This window comes from Gymnodraco acuticeps, unplaced genomic scaffold (genome assembly GCF_902827175.1).
Source record: "Gymnodraco acuticeps unplaced genomic scaffold, fGymAcu1.1, whole genome shotgun sequence".
Classification (NCBI taxonomy): Eukaryota; Metazoa; Chordata; class Actinopteri; order Perciformes; family Bathydraconidae; genus Gymnodraco; species Gymnodraco acuticeps.
This window is the reverse complement of record NW_022990238.1, coordinates 3,700,649-3,717,281: the sequence shown is the minus strand read 5'-3', so window position 1 is coordinate 3,717,281 and position 16,633 is coordinate 3,700,649. Positions and strand designations below refer to the sequence as shown.

The following is a 16,633-nucleotide window of genomic DNA, read 5'->3' as shown; positions in this document are numbered from 1 at the left end:
CACTAAGCACGTAAAACCGCACCTTTAAAAAATATATTTTTTTGTTTTTCCGTATGTTTGCATCTAATTAGGCTATTTATATTACTATGACCTTTTGAGATGTGTTCAGGGTTCTAGGCTAGAGCTTTCTAAATGTAATAAAGGTAAGGTAATTTAGCCTAATTGTTCGGTTCTAATATATATTTTTGCATTATCCATTGTAATGTAAGTTTGGGGTTTTAAGCATGCATGAATAGAATTGCACATTCTGATTGATTGCATTTACTTTTTCATTAGGGGCTGTAGACTTTTTTATTATCTACATTTTTAGCTGTTCCCAAGCTGCTCTGAGTTGTGAAGGATTCAGACCATCCCATGCTTTAAATCTGGCGCTTTTCTCTCTGTTTAGCATTGCCAGTCATCACACTATTGGCCTGTGCTACCGGCCAATCAGAACCTTCTGTATCTCCGGGCGGGCGGCACGAGCTAATTAACATGCAGGTATCCGACCAATGGGAGGGCGTGTTTACCCTGCCCCGAGACGCGAGGTACGCAGTTGCACCGGGAGAGAAACCGCTGCTCGGAGATCCGAGCCGCGATCCAGCCAGGCCGGAAGCCCTAGTTCCACAGCTTCCATAGACTGAACCAGCAGGCTACAGCACAGCCTCAGATGGAAATATTGTAGGATTTCACTCTAGCCACATGGTTTATTCAGATTTTGATTTTAAATGGGCGTCGCACTTGGCCTTACTCCTTTCCACCCTGTGTTTTGTGATTTTATAATTTATTGTTATGCAAGGATTTAACATACCAGTAAGTAGTCATTTTTATATTCAATTTTTGTATTGAATACAATTTATTAAGGCCTGTTTCCTCGTTTAAAGATGACAGAGGTTGTAATTTAGTCCAACACGCTATGACATGCATTTTATTTTACCAGGTGCAGTGCTATAATTTACAAAATAACACAACAGGATGTATGAGGTGTATCCTATGAGAAATACATCGATCATTTAATGTATTGAGCTGACACAAAATACATCCCCCTGAATAGTTTCTATTATAACATATTATAGTCTAGTTTTATTAATATTAGGTGGTCCATATTTATGAGCATTTCTAACAATTTAAATGGTTTCAATATATGTTGGCATTGGAAGCATGTTCGTAATTATTAAAAAAATTGGACTATTGATTGGATTTATTTGCATGTTGTTTTATTTTTCAATTATGCTATTACAATGGTGCAAGGCTGTCTTTTTTTTTTATCAATAGGCAAGTTCGAGCATTTACAAATTGTTTAAAATAATGTAGATATTTTTGTGAACTGGTCAGTGGGGGACTGACTATTGTTTTATTTATATTGCAATAAACTATTAGCGTGTAACTTGCATTTGTTGAGCGGAAGACGTGTTTCTACCCGACCCGGCATTGGTGCACTCCCTGCCGGCCAGCTCAGTCACGGAGGGCCGCCTGCCTCTCAGCGCGAGTCCGAACTATACAGCGTAATTTGATTTATTATCTGCGTTTCTGCTTTCGATTGGGTTCGGTAAATGCAATTGACAGCTGCTTAATGAATTACATTAGGGGCGTCGATCATTTGAACGGTTAAAACAAATTAAAGCGTATATTTGTGAGGATATTTGCACAGTGGAGGCTGGGAGAAACCTCCGTTTGTTTTTACGCTGCCGATATTTAATTCATATGATTGTAGGCTACCCTTCGAACATTTACAAAACAGCGGTCTCTTCACAGCCTGGTAAATGTTAAATATTTTTTCCGTGAGGATGTTAGTGGACATACAGAGGGGGCTGAATTCAACAGCATGGCGAGGGGGAAGGTAATGGCTGACTGCAAAGCACTGTCTCAGTGTGGAAACAAAGACAGTCCTGCTGACGGGCGGCCATTCACCTTGGATCTCTACACAGTCCTCAAAGTGAATAATCAGCCTTCATGCAGGCAACAGCAAGGCTTCTTAAAAGTGTTCACGTTAAAGGACCTACATGCATGCAGCACATTAGCTCAGGAAGCCTCAGTGGAGGAGATTTGGTCTCGGGCAGCTCCGTATGGAAGGATTTTATTGTTGTTGATGTGGCACTGAATTGGAGGCTCGGCTGTAACTGGCTACATGTGGAGATAATAGTGCTTGAAGTAAAATAGCATGTATTTAAACAAATATTCCATTCTTACACACTTTAGCCTATATATATTTGTTATAATTAATTATAGCCTATTTATGGTAAAACCACTCATTTATTTTTATTTTTTAACACCCCCTGCAACCAATTCGAAACCCTGTAGGGACCCCAAATTGAGATAATAAAAATGTAAAACCACACATAATAGTAGCTGTAGTCTACTGTATTGAGAATAACTGCATTTTCTTTCAAACGTATACTCATTTGGACCTATACAATGGCCTTCTGTTTGCCTGCTTTGTTTGTAATTACTCACAGGCAGAAAAACAATGATTTCTGTTAGGACTAACATATATTTTAACAGTGAAATTGCATTTTTTTTAAATTGGGTTTTTTGTCGACTAGCCAATATAATACTACTCCATTTGATTACCTGACCTGAAATAGGTCAACGCAGATGAAGACAGTGAGAGTGCAGTTATTCACATGCACACACACTCGCGCACGCACGCACACACACTCACGCACAGACAGGGTCCATGTCTTTCAGGAGTTGATGCATCTCTGTTATGGAGAGCTATATTCATTATAGTCTTATTTGAATATCATGACTTGCTTTACAGATGGTTTATAAACTCTATTTAACCAAAAATAACAGGTTCGTTGTGCAAATTGTTCGATGCATTATGCATTTTTTTCAATTGAATGTTTTATTATAAATAAACCATTTTGTAGATAGTGCAACATATTGTATATTTAGGTGATTTTTGGGGCTTATATATACGATCACTGTAGTGCAGAATGTGAACATGTGGTGTGTAATGAGAGCTGGATGGAAGTTATGGAAGCAGAAAAACGCCCGTATCAAACCGAGACAATAGGACGAGCAGGAGAAGGCAGGCAACGTTGTTCACCTTGAGATGTAGGCTGAGAAGGCTTCAATCATTTTAACCAGCCCACACTGGACACCACTCTTTCTCCTTTTACAATATGAGGCGTTTTTATATTTGTTGCATCATACACGATTTCATTTAAAAACAAAATGCACGTTTGTTTTTTCATGGTTTTTAGAGAGAGTGACAGCTGGCAGCTGCTGACGTGGTTGTTGAATCAATTGTTATGATACAATATAATATGAACCTTACTGAATACAATGGGTTATATGGAAACCTTAAATTTTATAATCTGCTCGTTGTGCCTGTGTCTGTGGGATATGAAGGGCTCGTCACATATGATGCATATTAGGCCTGTATCCCAGGCTGATCAATAGAGCTGAATGAGAGCCCGGCTCAGTGGGCTTGTGGACGCCTCGCCTGCCGTTTCTATCTGCGGTGATATTTTTGCACCATCGGTTTTAGGTCGAAAGGGTTGATTTCAGTTTTACGCATAATACAGGAGACGCCTTGATATGACAGATTGAATACTGGGCTACAATTCATTTTAATGGAGCGGTACTAATAATTAGTTGTCTTTTACATTTGTACTGCACTGTCAGTAGCTATGTCTGCATATTGCAATTCCTAACAGGGCTTACCATTTTTCTTGATAATGAAACTGGATTTCTTTGACAGAAAAGATGATCGGGGGCTACGTGTTTGGCTGGGGAAGCCTGCGATCGACTGAATGCAACACATAGATCTGAAGGAAAGGATTATTATATGGGTTGCATTTGATTTTCCTGCCCTATCCGGTTTTCGGATTACTCAACATTCTTCGGAATGGAAGGACGAGATTTTGCTGCTCCGGCTCACCTCCTATCAGAGCGGGGCGCCCTGGTGCACCGAGCCGCCTCTCGGATCGCTCCCTCGGGCCACGGCTCTGTACAGCACGGCGGTCACTTCACACCGGGGAAATATTACCCCTCGCACATACCAATGGCTCCTCACTCAGGTTAGTAAGAGGTTTTATTGTCATACAAGAATGCAACTGAAATATCTGTTTCTAACAACATGCTATCTTAAAGCTGGCTCTTGTTTCAAATGCTCTTATTATGGTGCACTATAAATTTAACCCTGTACATTTATCAGCGTTGAGTGATATGCTATGCCTGTGGTGAAGTAGCCTACAAAGCAGGTGATGTTTTGCTCAAAAGAGAATAATTTTATGGTGTTTTCCATTTTATATAAATGATTGCTCAGGTGTGGCTGTTGACAGAGTTTCCCTATTCAAATATCAGCTAATAAATCAGGCGAAATTTGATTTATACAAGGCCTACGATCAGAAATTTTGATTAAGCTGAATCAACATTTACAGCTCAAATACCTCAAAGGTAATAAAGACATCTTAGTTGAACAAATAGCCATTTAATAAGTTATGTAAATGCCATTGTATTTAAAAGTTGCATTTGACATCCGTTTTAGTTTGCAGGAAGTTGGACAGACCACACTGGCACTGGTTTCCCACTGGCTTTGGGGCTGAATCTGAAATGAGATTTTGTCACTTCACGTTAAATTGACAAGTGTCACACCATTGCCATCGCTCAACCAAAATAAATAAATAAATGAGCCCTGGGCCATACCCAGAGCCATGGAGCTGGGTGATCAGGTCTGCATAGGTTACAGTATGATGAGGAAGAGGAGCAGTACTGAAATCCTCCTTCCATATTGGGCTTCAAAGTGTCAGGGTGCAAATGTGTTCACAGTGCATGCATCAGGTTTAACAAGTAACTTGAGTATCTTATGTACCCAAATGTGCCCACATTTTGTCGCCAGATAGAACAGTCTGAATATATAACTCAACCTTAAGACTGCTGAACAGATTAACAGCTGTTAAAATATGGGTGTGGACACATACAATAACTTATAAAACAAAAATGTAATGGTTATAATCATGCTTAATGATCATTTTTTGTATTATTATAATGTGTTAAGATATCTGGTGCTAGATTTTATTAAATAAAATATAATCCCTTATTTCGGGTTTAGAAAGAAACAAAACAAAAGAGAGTTTAAATGAAGCACTCATATGACTGGATCAGAATACACTGTCTTGCTTTTATTATTCCCCACCCATGTAACACAAAACATATTTAAATATGTCACAACAGTGGCATACTGGTTGCATCAAACAGTTATGCTTCTGAAACCATTTGCTTTGAAAATATTGTTGACGGTTCTTCAAAAAAACACATGTTTATCATGCAGCCGCTGAGAAATCTAGGGTCACAAGGAAGCAGGGAATTTTTAGCATTTAAAAGTTATTTTATGTAACATATCAGCCAAAATTACAAGTGGGCCCAGTGTAGGTGGTTGTTGTAGGCGGTTGAATACAGCACGAAAGTAACATTTACCAATGTTTTTGTATTCTACATTAGATTTTATTTGTTTATATAGCCTATATATTTTAAATATGTTATCAAATGGTTATTCTATAAGAAGTATTATGGCAGGTTAATTCAAGATGTAATTGAAATTCATTTGATTGTGAAGGATTCATTTGCAAAATTATGCAAAAAAAAAAAAGATGTTTTATTTTGTCATTCAGGAGAATTCATGAGCAATGTTCACCATTCATCACACACCATTCATGTTTACTTTGGCAGCACACACACACACACCCAGATCGCCTGCGTCTGTATGTGTTCTTCTCTTATGGATGTTTTGTTGAGAGCATGAAGGGTAATGCTGGCTACAGGGTACAGGTGCTCCCCAACCAGATTTGCAGTTTCTTTTGTATTATTGTGCCGCACCAACACAAGGCCTACCCTCCAAATGTCATCACTGTTCAATGAGCAGCACAGGTGGTTTATTGTTCTCCCCAGCCTCGTCAGTAACACATGGGCGTGACCGTAGAGAAGTCTATCTAATATCCTCAAGATCTAAAAATGACTTAATTTCCTACATTTAAGGATTTATTTTATTGAATTAACATGGAGAATAATTTGAGTTCCCATAATATCTAAATCCCCTCCAGGCGCCGTTAGAATTATTTTGATATTTGGTCCTGCTGATGTGCTACATCTGATTTATTGTCTTAATATTATTTGAAAATGTCAAGCATGTCATAACGCAAATAGGTAGCTGAGACACGAAGCATTTTTCACAAATATTCATTACGTATTTTTTCAAGATGGTAATCCATCAAAACCACGAAAGACGGGAAAAAAATCACGAAAGACAAAAACATGTTTCTCTATTATGTCCATAAAGTTTAATACACAATGTATACTTGTTATTTTATTTAACAGTAATGACTAATTACATCTGTCTTATTTCATTTAGCTTACCAAAATGAACACAGATCAGTTACACCATGTCACCAGTCAAATGCTCGTCGGTTTTCTGACCAAACTGCTCCCAGATTGTTGTTCATATTGACAGGGCCGGTCATTAGCGTCCCTTCAAGTGTCCCGTATGTTAGCAACATTAGCACAACTGAGTGTGTTGGATCTCTTCAGTTTTCTGCACTTTCCCCCTGGGGACTAACTTGCACACTGGTTCACATGAATACTTTACAAAGAGCATGAATATTTCAGGGTTGATGTAAAAATGCATTCAGAGGCAGGTTTCTGATGTCGCTCCTTGAAAAGGCTCCTCTGACTTTGCAGAGGTATTTATTGTGAGCGCTCTCTTCACCCTCGCTGCAAAAAAAAAAGAAAAAGGATGGAGGTGGCAACACCCTCCCTCAACATTGTTCCTTGGCGTGTTACAGAATCTTCAACATATTTCGGGGAGGACATCTCCTTTCTTTTTGTTGTGCACACTTTTTGGTTGCAATCAGGCAACAACAGACACACGCTCCTACCCTGTTGTTCACTGGAGCATGTTAGCTTAGAACCGGTAGAGATTCTGTCAGTGTGCATTTGCCTGTGTCCATCTTCGCCTACTACAAGCCAGTCATTTGTAATGCATGTCAGGTGGTCGATTTATGTTTGCACTAGGTTCTGGGAATGTGACATTGAAGCAACTTCTCTTTGTGTGCTTGCTGATACAGAGAGAGACCTGTAAACTCATATAATGCTGATTCATTCAGCCAGTTCATTTACAAGGACTTTAAAATAGTAATGTTATCTCCTGCTGGCTCCGGTACAGAGTTGGAGACTTTCTTTACTTGGCTGTGAAGCCTGGATTCAGACGTTGGATAGTGTCAAAGCAGGAGAAACAGTGAAGCTGTCTTTACCGCTGGCATTTATGGCTGCGAGCTCATCTTTCAGCCATATTGTTCTGATCAGTGTGCTCTGGCTGAGGTGTGGCTGTGTGAAAGCAGCAGGGGTTCAGAGGCGGTCCATGGCTGAGCTCTGCTCTAAACACCCCATGTAATGAAAGGTCATATTTGTGTCATCTAGCTCGCTCTGCCTCCCCTTCCTTTACTTGTCCCCTGTCTCCTTTTCCGTAAAGCTGTCCTCTCTCTCCTCCCCTCCATTTCTCAGTCTCCTTTCTTTCCAGCAGGAAGACCCTTGTGTCTGGGAAGCGGTGGTCTTCCTGCCACCTCTGTTTTAGCCACCCTCCCCTGCCCCGGGCCATTGTTGCAGACCCCAGCTTTGTGTGCGTTTTACGCCCTGCTGTTAAAGATAAAAAACAGTCCCCTTCCACCCCCTTTATTGTTTTCTGGTAGGATGTCCCTGTCATTCCCTTGGTTTTTATGTCCTAGCTGGATATCAGAGAAGCTTCCCCCTTCAAAGGTTAGCTATGCTGTCTGCCTTCTCCTTCTTTTTTTTCCAAAGGGGAATAAATAACTGAGACTTTTATTGAATGTCTCATTGCTGGAGTATCCCATGGCTCTATGGTTGTTGAGAAGACGCTTCAAAGGCAAACACAGGTGTGGAGTGAGCAAAGAGATGGTTACAACCCAGGTCTTTAAAAGAATAAACCTCAGTAGTGAGTGGGTTGTTTGTGAGAAGGGAGGCTTCTTCTTTTTGGCCTTGAAGCTCTTGTGTTGTGAGCACTCACATATTGTACCCTGCTTCCCCTAGCTTTATTCACCCCACCATCCTTGCTGACCCCAGACAAAAGTGTTGGATGGAGTGTGTTGTACATCACACAGTCTCACTGAAAGTCAATACTTTCCTTTCTCTATATATTTAACAATTAGGAGTTGAACATAAATAATTTAGATAGATATGGAGTACACCATTTAAGCCAACAAGACATAGACAATTTGCAACAAAAAAAAGATACAATACTATAATTGAAAATAGCTTGATTAATAATACTATTTGAGTGTGCATGTGTGCGGTTTACATTAAAGGGGTTTAATGTATGAAATTCAAGAGGTGAGCCTTACCAGATTGCAAAGAAAACTGATATGCTGAATACCCCATGTTAAATATTACATTAAAAGGCCATTTGTATCAGAGAGCCACTGTGGTGGCAGTACAGTGACAGAATGTGGGTCTCAGGCCAATTTCATTTGACTCTAGCCTTGTGCACTCCCTCTGTCTTTCTCTCCGGCTCTGCAAAACATAGTGAGAACCTTGGCCTGTTGTCAGGCTTGTTTGTGGATTGTTGTGAGATGACACGGTTCAGCCACGATGTCACAGGAGTCCCCCTGAATAGTGAAGGTGTTGCTTGGCATCCTACACCTGGCTGAAATAGCAACTTGCCCAGTGCCGCCGCCATCTGTCACCTTCCACTGACAGTACCACTGGAAGCCCAAATGACTTGCAAGGCAGTCAATTGCATATTTTTCAAATACCTTTGGTAGATTGCGGTCACCAATTTTTCCTGGGCATCTGTAACAAACTCCGCCATATCTTATCACTATTTAGATCATTATACCAGGTGCCAAATATCTAGTAGTAAAAAAAATAAGTAACAGCACGTGTAAATCATTAAACTCAGGTAACAGACAGATTTGACGTCAGAACTGTTTCAAAATGGCCTAGGTTGAGAGGCGAGGGTCTCAATTTGTAAGAGGAATTTAGCTAGTAAGTAACCATGCCGCCTCATAGACAGGCTCTTCAAACAGACCGCCACCCATACTACACCGTGTGGCATGGTGCCACAGAGCCCTGGCCTCGAGCGTGGGGCGTGTACGCAGGACAAATACAAAGGAGACCCACGGGTGAGAGTGACGACCAGAGTAATACCTTCCTGTATCGGATTTCAGAGCATTAGATTTCAAAGACCTTCCCGTCTATTTTTACACTCAACACAAGGGAAGTGAGAAGTTGCATTACAATTTGAAGTGGCTCGGAACATTTTTTGTTTGCTTCCCATGAAGAACTCACATGCACACACACACACGCAGAGAAAATGGAAAAACACTGGACTGAAAATGTATTGTTGCAAGATTGAATAGACTGATACGGTTGCCCAAAGTCAACCACTTCTGTTTTGTTTATGATTTGGATCTCTCTGTTTTCTCTGTCTGTCTTTTTTTCCCCTTCATTCTCCCTCCTTCTCCCAGTATCAGACTGCCCCTCATCAGACAGCCCCAGGCCCACCTCAGTGCATGGCTGTATTGCATGTGACAGCTGTTAGACATTATTAACGGCTCAAGCAGAAAATCCAGATTACTTGTTTTTTTAATTTCAATTTTATTATTGTAAGCGTTCAGTGAAAAGAACAAAAAAGGGCCGTTGCCCTATTGTTGTGAGCAGATTTGTGGTCAGTGACAATACTATAAGAGCGTGTGTGTGTGGTAATGTTTGGGTGGGTGGGTGTTTTTTTCCCTGTGTGTGCTAGTCTGTGTTCTCCAGACACCCCCACTAGATCCGAGGCACCCTGTGGTTGGCTGTGAGGCCCAGACAGGTGCATTGTTAACCCTCTAACGCCTGAGTCTATCCCTGGATGTGCTGCTTGCTGTTCATGGCAGGGTTTTATGTACGTGATGCAACTTTTGTAGCGTTCAAATTTTTCCAAATGTTGCACTATTTCTCTACATATTAGAGATGTTGTCAACAATCACAATTCTGCATCTGTCAGACAACAGTTAAGCATTCAGCCTGGAATTCTACATAAGAACAGACTGAAGTTTCTATGCTAGCAATAACAAATTGTTAATGTATGGGATTCATTTTTTAAAGGGAAATGATTATACAATTCAGCAGTTGTTCCTCTACTGAGCTTCCTTTTTGTCTGTACACTAGGCTTCCCCACTCCTTTCAAATAGCAGACTATGATCCATAGATGGGGTGTGATGGAGTGGAAGGACTAAGAGCAGATGAACTCAAATACTGGGCCACAATGTTGGCGACTTTCAGTGTGAACAGTGGGGCGCTAGTGACACACAGTACCAAACAATGAGGTGTGCTGCTAAATGTATGCAGAGATTTGCCATTAAATATACATGCCTCTCAAGGATGTGTCAGCCCTTTTGCAAGAAAACAAAGATTAGCATCAGGAATTCCATTTTAATAAGTCTCGCGGGACAATTGAACCAGCTGCCTAGCCCGCGATCCAAAGGGAACTTGTTGCTCTCTCTCTTTCTCCTTTTTTTGGCTTCCTCCCTCTCTTGCATGGATTTCCTGTGCTCCTATTGACATTGATCAGAATGAAAATCCTGCCCCCTCCCATTCGGTTTTATTTGTCAAATAATTTGTGTTACACCACAAATTCTTTCATTTATTCATGTTCTATCATTGATGATCTTATGTCTATACCCCCTGCACCTCCACTCTCTTTTGAATTTGTCCGTCTGTCCACCTCATTTTCCATGTTTTTCCTTGTCCCCTCTGCCTGGTGTGACCACTAGGCTACACTGCCTCCTCTTTCTCATACAGTAAGTGTCCTGAAGATCTGGGGCAAATGACTGGCTCCTCAGCAACAGATGTGTGTTTGTCTGCCGGTGCTGCATGCATTAGCTTCTTCTGCTTGAAATGCATGGCCACTGACCTACCCTCTGGTGAATGTGGGGGAGGGGACTGAGAGAGTTTGTGTGTGTGCATGACAAAGAGACAGACAGGCCGAGAGAAAGAGGAGGAGAGCGACAGCAAGACTAGATGCATGCTGTCACATGCTGTCATACACTTGCTGGTGCATTGCAAGTAGACACACATACACACACACAATCACACACACGCATAAACACACACATATACACACGCACGCAGACTGGCACTACACTCACATCTTGCTTCCCAGGAGGCCGTGGGGCCAGTGGGACAGAGTAAGCTTGAGAGTCTGGTTTGTCTGTTTACATCTAATTATAGAAACAGGACTATTTCTGCAACCACTGCTCCAGCGTTTTATATTGAGAGAGAGAGAGAGAGGGAGAGAGAGGGAGAGAGAGCAAAGTGAGAGCAAGGGAAAAAAAGAAGAAGCTTTGACCGCCTTTTCTCACAATAGTGAATGGTTATCTCATCCCCTCAGAGCTGCTACAGTCTGCGGGCTCTCAGTACAGTACGGCTGGAGGCAGGGGGGAGGGTCTTGTACTCTTGTATCGTATTCTCTCATCCTCATGTAACATGAATGTGCAAACGTACAAGAAGCAAGCGACAGAAAAACAAGGCTATGTATTTCCCCCATTAGTCTAGCTGATACATTCAGTTCACAGTAAGGAAAGAAGAAAAAGAGAACAATGTGTTCACCCCTGCCCTGAAGGCTCTTGCTTTGACCCAGTGGAAAGGGCTGTCCATCACGAGAGTCAAAACAAAAGGAAGAAAGAGTTGATGTTAAGGATTAGCGTTGTATAAAATGTATCTAGTATTAAAGAGACAGGGCCAGTGCGGTAGTTAATCCTCAAGCTTGGTGGCTGATATCCAGCTGAGTGGCTGTTGTTAGCCAGGGGGGCCTGGAGAGAAGGGGGGGTGCTGTCGGCCCTCCTGGGGTTGCCAGGTGAGAGTCAGATCCGGGCAGGGTTGTGGGTCTGGGCCAGACAGGTTGCAGCCTCTTGCAGGTGTTCTCATAAAGAGCCCCTGAGGCCAAATCCCAGCCTGCTGGATGCAACATGAGCCAGGTGCTCTCCATCCCCCACCCAAAAAACATAAACCACTACATAATGGAAAAATGTGCTTGCATACACACCACTAGCACCACCCACTGCCACCCCCTTTTTATTCTGAGACATGGCAGGTAAATTAATTGGCCGTGAGTATGTAACGTATATGCCGAGATAAAGGTGCGCTGTCTGGCCGAGGCGTAGCGTAACGGCCGTAATGATGGCTCCATTGTGTTGATGTTGAGGGGGGGTAGTTAACACTGCCAGCGGGGCCTTTGCTGGAGGGCTGGATAGTCTCTGATTAATAGTGGGGAATGCTTTGAAGTGACACCCAAGTGCACCGGCTCACAGTCTAATAGCAATGCCATCAGTATGGGGAGTGCTCCCTCTTCCTCAGTCTTCATTAGCTAACGTTTCCCTAGCGCTATCTGGCCACCCTCCCCTCACACGCCCGCCTCATCTACAGAGGGCCTTTAGCAGCTTTCAGGTTTTCATTTTTGTAATTGTTTTGTGATTTTACTGTCATTTCTCTCTCATGTTTGGTAAAGTAGGAGATATTTTTTTTCCTAGAAGGCCTTTTACTCAAAGAGCTCCACCGCAAAGGTGAACTGTGGCACAGCCTAAAGACTCCTGGGATTGATGTGGCACAAGTGGGACATGGCTGGAGACTATTCCCAGGATCCATTTTGATCCCCCATACTGACAGACAAGCTACAGCTGTGTGTGTGTGGGTTTGTATATGTGCATGTGTGTTTAGGAAGCCGAGGCGAGGAGGCAGGGTTGGGTCTGTCAGCTGTTGGAGTAAAGTAAACTATTAGCGGTGGGAGAAGGCAGTGTTTCCAGCGAAGAATTAGAACCACTTCTAATTGCAGTGAGGTTGGGCTATGATTACATGCTGGCTAATGCACTGACAGATCTCTCACTTGGCTGGCGCTCAGAACGCTGCTGAAATGGCTGAATGCCTTTTGGTTATACAGCATAATGGGAGGGTGTGTGTGGACGCACGTGTATGTTTGTGTGTGTGTTTGCAATGTGTGGGTGGCTGCCTGTGTGTATCTGTGATTAAACTTGCATTTAAAAGTGATTTCCTGTGCTTTTTACATGTTTTTGTGAGTTATGCATTTTGCTTGCATACTTGTGTGTTTGTTTGGCGTGTGATAACTGCTCTGCTTGTTTTTTGAGTGCCTGTCGTTATTTGTAGCGGAGGCAACTTTTCTCTCCAAATCAAAACTCAGCTGGCGCAACTGTCTCCGAACAGTACAGAAGAAGTGTGCTTTTGTGCGCTTCAGCTTTTGTGTTTGCATTCGTTGTGTTAGCGTATGCCGACGGGAAAGAGCAATCAAAGGAGCTGTGTGGTGGAGAGATTGTATGAAAGGATCCAGAGAGGAAATAGAGTGGCAGGCAGCTGAGAGGGCAGCATGGGGGGGTGGACGGGGGGCTGATGCAGGTGCCTAATTCTACCTTAGCTCTAGGCGTTTTATATTCCATCCATCTCTCTCTTCTCCACTTCTGCACGGGACTGTTGGGAAATGTTGTAAATCCACCTGCTTTAATTACAACGTTGATTAGCGGATATATCTGTGACAGTAATCGGAGTAATAACACACACAGATGGATTTATACAACATTATATTGTAAATCTGTTGCATAAGTAATCAGGTAAGAGTTTAAAAGAAGCTGTGTTCATTTTTCAACTCATAATTTTAATTTTTTTGTGGAACAGCTTGCTCTCAGGTGTGCGGATGCCCCCGTTTGCGGAAAGCTGCAGTTTACTGTTTTTAAAGACGAGTGCTGTAAATCACATCACATTCCCAGCATATGGAATGACAGTTATGGGAGTGTATGCTGTTTCTTCATCACACCCTAAGGGCTGTGTTATCTCTCTTTTAACCAGACAGAAGGAATACAGACATCATTGTGGATTCTGTGAGGGGTCAGGAGTTCCAGCACAGTAACACAAGTTGTGTTGTCTGCATCCCTGCCTATTTCCTGGGTTATTTATGGGTCAAAGATAGGCTAAAGGGCTGATCAGGTCACAAGGGACCTACAGGAAGCATTATGCAGGTTTTTGGAGGTCAGCATAGAGTGAGTAAGTAGGGATGGGTTGCACACATATGGATTTGTGTGCAGTTGTTAGAAAACAAAACAGGACGTGTTCAGTTTATTTTGGTGATGTGGAAGGTCTGTACTTTTTCAGACACATGGAGTATGAGGAGAGAAGTGGTCATCCTGGGTAACAGGGCATTACCAGACAAGAGTCGTCTGTGCTCATGGAAACTGGATGTGTCAATACCACAGGCATGCTGGATGTGGAGTAAACTATGCAGCCATGTGGGAGTGAGGATGGTCAGGCATACTGGAACTTTGATGGTGCTGCAGATGTCTGGTATTTAAAAAAAATAAGTACAGAATGCATGTCCCGCAATTTATGAACACACACGCACACACACACGCACACGCACACACACACGCACACCATGTTTACATCACTTCAGGGGACATTACATTGACTTACATGCATTTCCTGGAGACTTATCCTAACCTTAACCATATAACCAACACATGCCTAACCCTAACCAAGTCTTCACCCTAAAATTAATGATTGGAGGTCCCCATAAGGGAGGCGAGTCCCCACACGTGACTGTGTAAACAGATGTAGGTCCCCACAAGGATAGTAATGCTAGGCCACACACACACACACACACACGCACGCACACGCACACACACACAGTTTTACGCTTACTGTCTCATCTGTCAGTTGACAGAGTTTTCTCCCGCTTCGTGGCTTCTCTTTCCAGCCAGGCAGATGGTGTACGTTCAGAATGAAAGCAGATCCTAAGTCGTTTTGGATCGCCATCAGTTCGGTGGTCTCTGAGCCTGTCCTGCATGGGGCTCAAGTTACTTAGCAGTGACTGAGCCCAACCAGGGCGTAGTCGCTGCCTTCACTCCCTCTAAAGTGTACATATGTCCAGTCTTAAGTGTAGTGCTTTTTAAACCAAAGCAGCGGTCCATATTCACTTGCACAAACACTGGAGCTGAACAAGGGCTTCTGACATGTTTCATTGCGCTCTCCTTTGCTCCCTACCAACTACAAGATACCTCTAAACCCAATGGGGTGCCTCCATGCTCTGCTCTTCCACATTCGCACACAGTTTCTTGTGAGCCCTACTGTGTGCAAATAGCAAATTCTCTGATGAACCCATTTCCCCATGCACCACCCTCAGCCCTCCACCCTCTGTGTTTTTATGTGACAGAATGAGCTGGATTTATTTTAGCACGCGGGCTCGGACCCCTTTAACAGGGCTAGTTTGAGAGCACGTCACTTTGAACCTCTCCTAACTGTAAGTAATTTTATGAGACGTGCCAGTCAGCCAGGACACTGCACCACACTCGGATTGGTGGATAGCAGTGGGGATTCCAGCACACACCATCTGGAAGACAGTGTACGTTCCTGAGTAGGTGATTATACACATATGTTTGTGTAGGTTTGTGTGTTTGCGTGCATGTAAAGGAAAAGGGATGGTTAGCTCTGGCTGTGAAAGGAAACAAAAGTTAGGCATTTTCAGGGAGGCATCATACTGCCCCTGCCAGCATCTGCTGATTTATGAGCTTGTGTAGGAAATCTCCCATTTGTCACTTTTCATCTCTTTTCTCCACGTTATCCTTTTTTTTCTCTCTTTCACTCTCAATGGAATTCAGCTTTTCCCCAAATCTTCCACTGCCTCCTAAAAACAGAAAAGAAGGGAGGAAGGATAAGGGGAAATGAAAGCAGCCAGGACGGAGCTGTTTCCCCCCCTAACCATGTAGAACAAAAGGCCTGTCTATTTGGATATGTTTTAGTAAATATTCATAGGTGTTGACATGACAGCGTAATGTATTTTGTTTGTGGTAAGGAGGCATGTCATTAGGCAGTGTATACTTTCAGCGTGTAAATAATTCAAAGCACTTGTTATGGTGCTGTCCCCTCTGCACTGTGGTTTAAGCATTTTTGAACAAAGTAAGAAAATAAACATTGTACCTGAGTCTTGCATGCAAAGCTGTTTGTGTGTGTGGAGAACAACATTTCTGGCCAGAGGGACACACAGGTTTGCTGCTCATACATACATACAATACTGCACTGAGGTCACAGTCAGGTCAACTGTAGTCTTGTGTGTGTGTGTGTGTGTGTGTGTGTGTGTGTGTGTGTGTGTGTGTGTGTGCGTGTGTGTGCGCGCACACACAGCATGTGCGAGTGTGCACCTTACTCACTCAGGCTCTAGCTATAAATCTTCCTCACCCTTTCCTGGCCCGCTGAGGACACAGTAGGAGCGGTTTGGGATTTCATTCTTCTTTTAAAGCGGAGGAGAGTTGGAAAAGGAGGGAGAGGGTAAAGGGTTGGAGGGGAAGAGAGATACATGAGGGAGGGGGCTTAATGAGAGCCCTGACTCACATGATTATGGTACTGGCTGATACAAATCAGGATCTTTCTCAAAGAAGTCAATTAACCCCCTCCCCCCTCGCATAATTATGCATGGATTGCTCCACTAGCGCTTTACTGATAGGGCTGCTCAGCTCAGCTCAATATGCAGACTCATGCTGCCTGCATATACACAGGCTTGTGTGTGTATTGTGAGATCCATCCGTCAACTTTTTTTTGTCTGAATCTCCTGGCTGTCTGCTTTAAACTGCAGGGTTTTTCATAGCCATTAGTTATCCCC

At 42.8% G+C, this 16,633-nt stretch overlaps 1 protein-coding gene across 8 annotated transcripts in view; it reads left to right on the top strand.

The window, feature by feature from the left end:
- Positions 1–546: 546 nt before the first annotated feature.
- Positions 547–16,633, top strand: part of LOC117548374 (BAH and coiled-coil domain-containing protein 1) — a 67,412-nt gene continuing 51,325 nt past the window's right edge. For 5 of the 8 annotated variants that reach the window (XM_034219619.1, XM_034219615.1, XM_034219616.1 and 2 more), the window contains exons 1-2: positions 555–792; positions 3,689–4,007. In XM_034219619.1, the coding sequence (XP_034075510.1) occupies positions 3,836–4,007 (172 nt within the window). In that variant the 5' untranslated portion in view covers positions 555–792; positions 3,689–3,835. Of the gene's footprint in view, positions 793–1,434; positions 1,739–3,688; positions 4,008–16,633 lie in introns of those variants that run through there. The other 3 variants (XM_034219612.1, XM_034219614.1, XM_034219613.1) reach the window with 3 other exon arrangements.